Source organism: Notamacropus eugenii, chromosome 2 (genome assembly GCF_028372415.1).
Source record: "Notamacropus eugenii isolate mMacEug1 chromosome 2, mMacEug1.pri_v2, whole genome shotgun sequence".
Lineage (NCBI taxonomy): Eukaryota > Metazoa > Chordata > Mammalia > Diprotodontia > Macropodidae > Notamacropus > Notamacropus eugenii.
In genome coordinates this window covers 113,095,638-113,105,867 of record NC_092873.1, presented here as the reverse complement: position 1 = coordinate 113,105,867, position 10,230 = coordinate 113,095,638, and the positions used below count along the sequence as shown (strand labels likewise).

The following is a 10,230-nucleotide window of genomic DNA, read 5'->3' as shown; positions in this document are numbered from 1 at the left end:
TGCTGCAGTGTTTGAAAGAGTAGTAGGAGTGCATGGAGGTGGGGATGGGGAAAGACAAGCGGCATGGTTGGGGAGGTGAAAAGGGAGGGGGGAGGGGGTTTGCCAGCCGCGACGGTGGTGGTGGCCCGAGGGGAGGGGGGTGTCCACTGGGGGGGTGGGAGAATCCGGGGTGAAGGGGGGGACAGCCCGGCGCTTACACATGTCACATGTGCTTTTTAAGACGGCCGGGAGCGTCTGCGAGCTGGATCGGGTGGAGGATGCTGCGGCAGGTCATTCGCAGAGGGCTCCAGTCGTTCTGCCACAGGCTGGGCTTGTGCGTGAGCCGGCACCCCGTCTTCTTCCTCACCGTGCCTGCAGTCCTGACCATCATCTTCGGCTTCAGCGTGCTCAACCGCTTCCAGCCCGAGAGCGACCTGGAGCGGTTGGTCGCTCCCAGCCACAGCTTGGCGAAGATCGAGCGGAGCCTGGCGGGGAGCCTCTTCCCCCTGGACCAGTCCAAAAGCCAGCTGTATTCGGACTTGCACACCCCTGGGAGGTATGGCAGGGTAATCCTCCTCTCCCCACCCGGACACAATATTTTGCTCCAGGCTGAGGGGATCCTGCAGACCCACCGAGCCGTGCTGGAAATGAAGGTGAACCACAAGGGCTATAATTATACTTTTTCCCATCTGTGTGCGTTGAGAAATCAGGATAAGAAATGCGTGCTGGATGATATAATTTCAGTGCTAGAGGATCTCAGGCAGGCTGCCGTCTCCAATAAGACAACAGCCAGGGTGCAAGTGAGGTATCCCAACACTAAATTGAAGGTATGCTCCTCCTGCATGCTTCTGCCAATTAAAGAGGAAGCTCTTCATTTCTTGCCCTAAACAAGCAAAGAAAATGCAGAGGTCTCATCCTGAAGGCAATTTTGCGGGAGGTGGGGGGAGTCAAAGATGGGAAGTACTGAATGAAGGAAACAATTAATTTTACAGTTAGACATTAAGTAATTTAATGAGAAAAGAAAAATCAAACCAAAACATTCTTTTAATTAAGAAAGCTGCTTCTGAGACCCTGCAATTATATCTTTGTTAAGGGTTAAAAACAATCAGTGAACGGAAGTGGGAGAGGAAATCCTTAATAGTTCGGGGAATTTCTTTCGCCGCCTTGATGGGGGAGGGTAAGATATATTTCTTATTACAAATTACAGTCCAGATGGTAGCATAAGTATATATGCCATGGTTCCGGTGAAGGCTGGTTTCGGATGTGTCCGGAGAAGTTTGTATCTGTGTCTGTGTGTCTTTCTATAGTGAGTTATGAATGTAGTAGGGATTCCAGGAATTGTGGGAGTGTGTGTTTGCATACAAAAAAAAAAAGGTTGGGAATTTTCTTCGGGCAAATATAATGGCTTGCCACTTACTGAACTAACTACTGGTGGGTTGTATGGCATCAAAGATCTATTACCCTCCCACAAAACCTCTAACTGAAACAAGACAGATGATTGTGATATCTTGTGTCCAAACACACACACACACACACACACACACACAACTCACTTGTTCAGCCAATATAACAAAGTTAGAATCATTTCAGTTAAATGAGCAGTAAGATGAGTTGTGTTTTTTGACCCACTTTCTCCAATTTCTATAACTTTAAAAGAGATTTTTTTCAGGCCCTTTATGGATTGTCAAAATTTGTCTGCTGCAGGCAATGAGGCATGCAGCCTTCAGGTTACTGAAGTTTCAGGGACAAATGTGACTTTCCAAAAGTCATTGCACCATTTGTGGACTTAAGGTAGTGAATCTTCTGAAATCACTCATTATTACAATAACGTATGAGGCAGTGTAGTGTCCTGAAAAGAGTTAATTTTTCTCTAATTGGCATGTTAACTTCCTATAATTGTATGATCCTACCATCCCTGGGTAGAAGAGGGGAGATGGAAAAATGTGGTATTTATTCAGAAATCACAGGCAGTTTTTTTACGTATTGTATTAGCATAGCAATAGTCTCCACTTTGAAAGTTAGCAGTAAGAAAGTGAGGAGGAAAAAAATAAGGCTTTCTCTTGGATTGAATTATATTTGGATGCACTGGGCATGGTATTCTGACATTTGGAATCCCTTAGAGAAGCCCTTCACCAGCTTTTCTGAAATGTAGTGCCCTGGTTAAAAAAGATCTAGAGACTGACCATGGTGTCAGCTTTTCAAAGCTGAAGAGCCCCATGAGATTTAGTGAAACGAGAAACATGATTCATCAATGTAAAATCTAGGTAAGGGCTTTGTGTGCTTTCCAGTCACTAAAGGGAGAGTAAGGGATATGCGTGTGTGTGTGTGTGTGTGTGTGTGTGTATGCAGCAATAACTTTTACATTCCTGAATTCCCTGGGATCAACATTATCACTTGCAAAAGAAGTGGATGATATTGGGAGGTAATTCCCCTAGCCTGCAAAATTTAAATATAGGTCATTCCTAAATAGACTATATAATGTGAAATAAACCTTGAAACTACATTTTACTTTAACCTCAGATCTTCCTTATCAAGTCGTTTCCATTTCACTAATACTCACTACTTACTGGGACTTCTTATTTCTACTTTCTTAGAATAAGACAATATTGCAAATAGTGTACAGATCATAATATCTGTAAAGTAATTAGTATAGTGCCTAAGCACATAGGAGATTGACATCTCTTACCCCCGTCTTTGACACCCTGGTAAGAAAGGAAAGAAATCAGCATGTGCCAGGCACTTTGCCTATTGTCTCATTTGATTCTTACAACAACCCTGGGAACTAGGTGCTATTATTAATCCTATTTTATACCTGAGGAAACTAAGGTTAAGTGACTTGCCCAGGATCACAGGACTAGTAAGTGCCTGAGGTTGGATTTGAACATGGTTCACTGACTCCAGGTTCAGTGCCCTATCTATTGTACTACCTAGTTGCCTCCAATGCCCACTATACAAATTACTGAGATACTGAGTGAACTGAAGTACTTAGTGAATGAGAAGCGAGGCACTACCTGGACAAAGCATTTTTGTACAAGGACATTGCCTTACATGCTTTTATATCCCCCATTTTTCCTACTTAATTCTAAAGAGAACTGTACCAAGGGTGAGGTAGCTGGGGTTTTTCTAGGGTGTTAAAATTTAGAGGTTCCTGGTAGCATTTCCCATCTCTTGCTAATATAGAAATAAATGAACTTAGCACTCAGTGATCAAGAATAATTAGTTTCAGACAGCAAGATACAGTGACAGCACCCCAGGTGAATCATTTCTTATACTGGCAAATATCTCCCCAGATGTGTTTGAGGAAACATGTCATGTCTTGATGGGGCACATTCTTGACATTTGACCCGGATGATAATGGCGATGACTAAGCCTATAGTCAGCTCTCATTAAATACTTACCAAATAACTGATATACCCCCGGAATAGGGATCTGTTATTATTTATGAAAGGGTAACAATCAACCCAACCATCCACATTACCTTGGGTAAGTCACTTCATTTCTCTTAGTCTCAGTTTTCCCATATCTAAAATGAGGGGTCAGACTAGATAACTCCTGATATATCTTTTAAGCTTTAGATCTATAATGCCATGATACTATAATTAGAAGGAGATGAAGTTTATCAATAATAAAACAAATTATTATAAATTGGCCTTGTAAATGGGACATTCCTTTCGATCACTTTACCTTGCAGTATTCCAAAGTTTATTTTAGACCATCTTTCTAAGGATAACATAGGACAAAGTATGCTTATGTTTTCAATTTCTTTGGAAAAGATTTTAACTTTATAGTCTATTTCACTTTTCTCCTTCAAACTTAGTTATTTTCACTGATTGTGATGCTTTTCTACTATGACTCCCCAGGAGACTATCAGGACTAAAAAATGCTTCTTCTGGGTGAGCAATACAACAATGTCACTTTTTTTTGAGTTTCTGATGCATACAGAAGAGTGTGGTAGGCATTGAGAGAGACAGCAAATGTAGATAGGACATGATCGCTGACCTAGAGGAGTTAATAGTTTAGTTTAAGGACTGCCAAGTGGTTTAGTGGATAGAAATCGGCCTAGGGTCAGGAAGATTGGAGTTCAAATCTGGCCTCAGACACTTACTAGCTGTGGGACTCTGGGCAAGTCACAACTTAGTTTGCCTCAGTTTTCTCATCTGTAAATAAATAGAGCTGAAGAAGGAAATGGCAAACCACTCTACTATATTTGCCAGGAAAACCCCAAATGGAGTCGACAAGAGGTGTACATGACTGAAACAGCTGAACAAGAAAAGAACAAATGAGGAATAAAAAACAAGCTCTGTTATGATAAATGATAAGTGGAGAGAGATCACAGGGCATAATGTATAAAATGTTGCAACTGAAGTTGGAAAGATCTGAATTTAAATCCTTTATTGACACTTAGAAGTGATCTGACCATGAGCATGTCACTTAATCTCTTCCACTCAGGCAACTTTCTAAGATTATGTTTCAGCTGAGCTGTGATTTGGACTGGAAAGAGTTCTACACAAAGTGCTAGGTGAAGCCAGAGGAGGAAAACCCCTTATCAGCAGGGAGGCTTCATAATGGAAAGAGCATTTTAGTTGGGTTTTAAAAAAATAGGTAAGAATTCAACAGGCAAAGTGGAGGAAGGACACGCTTTCAGACATAGACAACAGGTTCAATAATGCATTTCTATAGCACTTTCAGGTTTACAAAGAACTTTATAAATATTATTTCCTTTGATCCTCACAGCAACCCTGGGAAGTAGGTGCTATTAATATCTCTATTTTACAAATGAGGAAACTGAGGCAGACATAGCTTAAGTGGCTTTCCCATCGTCACACAGCTAGTAATCTTCCTGATACCAAATCCATTGCTCTATCTACTTCACCTACTAGCTACAGTAAAGGCTAAGAGCCATAACAGCATAGGAGATCAGGGATTGAAGAAAGGGATAATGAATAGTGTTGCTGGGAATGTTGCAACATGTACTTCATCAGTCAACATAACACATAGCACATGCTATGCTATGTGCCAGACACCATGCTAGGTCCTGGGAATACAGAGACAAACATAAACCAGTCTCTGCCACCAAGGAGCTTGTGCGAAATATTTATAAAACAAGTTAATTTGGAGAGAAAGAGTACCAGCCACTGGCAATTGAAGGGAAGGAGTTTTAGAAAAAGCCTTATGTGGAAAGTGATATTTGAGCTGAAATTTTTCTGTTCCTTTGCTTTTCTTTTTATTATTACGAACATGACAAAGATCAATAAGCACAAATATTTACATAATCCAAAAATGTTTTAAAAAAGACTTGAGATGAACATGGAAGGAAACTAAGGATTCTTAGAATTGACAGTAATTTGATGGAGTAGGGCAGGGATGAGAAGAAGGAAGATATTTGCAGATATCCTGAAGCTAAATTAACATTGATTGGAGGGATGTGAAAAGGGGAAAAACAAGTGAAAAATAAAAACTTTGAAGGCATCTGCTAAATGTAGTTTGGTTCCCAAATGACTCATGCCAGAAACTTCTGATAAACTTTATTATTCTGACAATGTTAGCTAACCTTTTGAAGACAGAGTTGTATAAAATTCCAAACTGACCTTGGAGCAGCTAAATTAAAACTGATATGAAGGCATCACAGTCCTCTTAGAGGACGGCTGCTTGTGAAATGAAAGGCAGATGGGAAAAGAGAATAAAATATGAACTGTATGTCAGCTGCATGTCTGCATCACAAAATTATATTATTTTTCTCTGGTTTTGTGTGTGTCAGGCTTGTCTCCTTTAGTGTATCTCAAGCACTTTGATGGTAGGGCCAGTGTCTTATCCTTTCTTTGCTTCTCTCGCAGTACCTATAATATTGGTAGTCATAGAATCATAGTGTCAAGAATTGGAGGGAACCACTGTAATTATTTCATCCAATTCTCTCATCCATAGATTAGGAAACTCTTGACTAGAGAGAAAGTCACTTGGTGAGTATCACCAAGTACTGTAGAGCCAGGATTCAAATCCCAGGTCCTCTAACTTTAAATTTAGTAGTTTTTCCATTAAACTGTAATGTTATATAACAGGTGCTCAACAAATACTTGATGATAAGCTAATTGTCTGAAAAACTTGACCATAATCATAGAAATAATTTCATATCCTTAATTACTATTATTTTCATACTTCTCTGAGAAGTTTTCCTTATTCTCTTCAATTTTCTTAATTATATTTCTGACACAATAATAAGACACAATTACTTTCCAACCTTGAGACTACTGAATAATATTAGCTGAGAAAATGTGACTTTGGGCAAGTCCCTTGACCTCCCTGACCTTCAATTTTTTTCCACTATAAAAGGAAGGATTTGGGATTAGAAGCTATCTCAGGCAATAATCCCATAAGTTTAAATAAAATGCCTCAAATTATGGATACACCTTACACTTTTGCTAAGATCAAAATGTCACCCTGAACACCCAAATAGGTTTCATTCAGAACTTTAAGGTGTATCTTAATTTTTACTCAAATAGTACATTGGATTTCAGGTAACATTTCCCACTACTTGGCTTCAAAGTGGCAATAATCGTAGCAATGACGCATTTCTATGATGTTTTACAGTATCTCTTTCAAGTAGGTAGTATAAATGTTATCATACCCACTTTGCAAATGATGAGACTTAGTTTCGGATTGATGAGTTGTCTTCCACAGTCACATAAACAGTAAGTGTTAGAGCTCAAATTTAAATTTATGTTCTTTAGATACAAGGATAGGGATACAAAATGGACCTGCAGTATAATTAGTATGGAAACCATGTCCTAATCTTTGCAACTGAATGTCTTAGAAAGTTGTCTAGAACCTTGAGAAATTGCAAGGCTTGCCGAAGATCAAACAGCTAGTATTTGTCAAAGGTGAGACTTGAGTCTAGGTTGAGCTCTATTCACTAAACCTTGCTATCTCTTCTGCCCTTGAACGTTGTTACACTATAATCAATTTTTATTAAAGTGCATTCTGGTCCAGTAAAATTTCCACTACACCAGGCTGCTTTAAAAGAAGGGAGTTCTTGCAGTAGTATTTTAGGCAGACACAGCCATGCATGTCTTTCTCTCACTGATTTGAGCCTCCAAACAGGGACAATTTACAGGAGCATCCAGGGTACAAACAGTGCTGAAATTCTGTATCCTGACAGAAGGAGAAGGGAGCGGTAGGGAAGCCCCAGGAAAGCATAGTCCTCAGTAACCAGTTTTATTACAGTTCTAGATTACAATTTTGTCCAACAAAGTGATAAAGTAGATTTGATTTCACCACAGCTCACCTTCCTGCTGAATTCAGTTACAAAAACACATTTCAGAGTCAATATTTTGATGAAGTCAGTTTGTACTGCACTTAAGAATCCTTGTAAAGATGGAATTTCCCATTTCTTAACAGAAGACAGAATATCCCCAGGCAAATTCTCAGAATCTTAGATTTGGAAGAGACCTCCAGAAGTCATTTAGTCTAGCCTTCTCCTGCATTCGGTTAGAGCAGTTTAAAATGGAATGATGAGTGTCTCTCATATTCTTAGACATCACCAGGGAAAAGTGATTCCACAGCTTTTTTCCCCCGTATTCATTGCAACACATAACAGAACTTATATATTGGAAACTCTTTCTAAGGCCACACTTAAGCCTATTTCATCTTTATCCCTTGGTAGAGATAAAGAACAGTTGTTATTCTTTATATAAAACCCTTCATTCCAAGGGAGAGTTATTACAATAGTTCTTAAGCCATCTCAGATCCATATTAAATACAGTGGGACTTCACTATAATGCTGTCCTCTGTGCCTGTTTTGTGACTGGTTTATGTCAATCCAATTCAATGGAATTCATTAAGCATTTGTCAAAAACTATGGTGGGCCAGCTGTTTAATGGAAAGTGGGCTGGCCTTAAATTTTGGGAGACCTGGGTTTGGATCATACCTGTAAAACATACCAGCTGTGAGATTCTGGAAAAGTCATTTAAACTTTTAGTCCTTGAGATTTAGTGCTGTCTGACATTCTGTCACAGTTAGTTGCTAAACAGCATCAGTGGGAAAAGTTTCCACATCTGGAGTTTTCCTGCAATAATGAAATCACAGATCTAGACCACAAAGAAAAAGTAGAACGGAAGAGACATAGAGGGAGAAAGGAAGGAAGGAAGGAAGGAAGGAAGGAAGGAAGGAAGGAAGGAAGGAAGGAAGGAAGGAAGGAAGGAAGGAAGGAAGGAAGAAAGGAAGGAAGGAGAAAGAAAGAAAGAAAGAAAGAAAGAAAGAAAGAAAGAAAGAAAGAAAGAAAGAAAGAGGAAGAAAAAGAAAAGAAGGAAGAGAGAGAGACAGAAAGAGAGGCAGAAAGAGAAAGAGAGGCAGAGAGAAAGAAAGAAGGGAGGAAGGGAAGGAAGAAAAGAAGGAAGGAAGAAAGGAAAGGCACTATGCTATGGACAAATATGAACTAGCCCCTTTCCTCAAGAAACCTATATTCTATTGGGAAAAATATAAACCAGACTGTTCTGGAATCATAGGAATTAGACCTGGAAGGTTCCACTAAACTTCCTGTTTTTGTAAATGAAATAATTGAGGCCCAGAGATGTGAAATGATTTGCCTAAGGTCGCACAGGCAGTAAGTTGCAGACCTGGGCTGTGAACCAGGCCATCTGATTTCAGATCCAGTAGTTTTCCACTCTATTTTTATTATATAAGGGCCTTCTCTGAAACTAGTCCATCAACAAGCATTTTTTAAGGGCTAACTATGTACCAGACACTGTAAACCATATTCTGTTCAATAAAGGTCCACAATAGTTCTGCTTTATAACAAACAAAAATGCTTTTGTGGTACTACTAGGCAGTTTCAGCCCCTCTAAATTGTACTTTCTAAAACAAGGTTTGCCTGAAATATATTCTTAGCCGCTTCCAAAGGGGTCATAAAAATCAGTTGTTTAGTCAAAAGCACATTTTGGCTTTGCCTACCTTGCAGGAAACTTGAGAAACACAGCATTTTTAGATGTGTCCAAAAAATGAGCCATGCTCCGTCATTTACATCAGGGCTCAGTGTTCTTCTAGTTCAAAGCCCTCCTCTCCCCCTCCCCCATTGTGCTGGCAGTGTAACCTTGGACAAATCACTGAGCTTCTGTTTGCCTCAGTTTCCTCAACTATAAAATGTATTTAGTAATAGCATCTCCCTTGCAGAGTTTTTGTGGTCATCAAGTGAGATACCATTTGTAATTTAACACCGTGCCTGCCATATAGTAGGCACTACATAGATGTTAGCTCTTCTTCTTCTTAATTTTCATTATAATTATTGTTGTTCTTGTTGGGTCAGCAGGTGTACATGCACATATAATACACCTACAGAGGCAAGGTAATAGTACCAATTTTTCTGGGTAAATAAAGAAGTATACAACCACATTTCAACTGCTCTGGAAAGATATTTTTTCCAGAATGTCTCTTAGCTGTAAATAGATCTATACAGGGATCTTGTAGTCATTGACTGCAAAAATAATACTGTTGCCCTTTAAGAAAGCATATTTTTCTTACTGAACAAATGCTCCTTTTCTTTAGCATTCATTAGAAAAAAAGAGTTCCAAATTTTCTCCCTCCAGCTCCTCTTCCACCCATTGAGAAGGTAAGAAATATGATATCAATTATGCATGTGAAGTCATGCAAAACATATTTCCATATTAGCCATGTTGCCAAAAAAAGAAGCAAGAAAAAGAAAGTGAAAAATGTATGCTTTTATCTGCACTCAGAGTTCATCAGTTCCCTCTCTGGAGGACAATAGCATTTTTTATCTTAAGTCCTTTGGAAATGTCTTCACAGTGGCTAATGCTTTCACAGGTGATCATCACTACAGCATTGCTGTTACCATGTTCTCCTGGTTCTACTCATTTTGCATCAGTTCATGTGAGTCTTTCCATATTTTTCAGAAACTATCCTGCTCACCATTTCTTACAACATTATAGTACTCCATCACAATCATATGCCACACTTTGTTCATCCATTCCTCAATTGTTAAGTATCCCCTCAATTTCCAATTCTTTGCTAACACAAAAAGAGCTGCTATAAATATTTTTTGCACATAGGTCCATTTCCCTTTTCTTTGATCTCTTTGGGATATAGGACTAGTGGTGGTATCCCTGGGTTAAAAGATATACGTAGTTTTAAAGCACTTTGGGTACAGTTTCAAATTGTTCTCCAGAATGGTGAGACCAGCTTACAACTCCATCAGCAGTACTTTAGTGTACCTATTTTTTCCACATCTAATATTTTCTTTTTCTG

At 39.3% G+C, this 10,230-nt stretch overlaps 1 protein-coding gene across 1 annotated transcript in view; it reads left to right on the top strand.

The window, feature by feature from the left end:
• The first annotated feature begins 206 nt into the window (after window positions 1-206).
• Window positions 207-10,230, top strand: part of PTCHD4 (patched domain containing 4) — a 318,279-nt gene continuing 308,255 nt past the window's right edge. Inside the window, exon 1 of the mRNA XM_072642405.1 lies at window positions 207-632. Within this exon, the coding sequence (XP_072498506.1) occupies window positions 207-632 (426 nt within the window). The remainder of the gene's footprint in view (window positions 633-10,230) is intronic.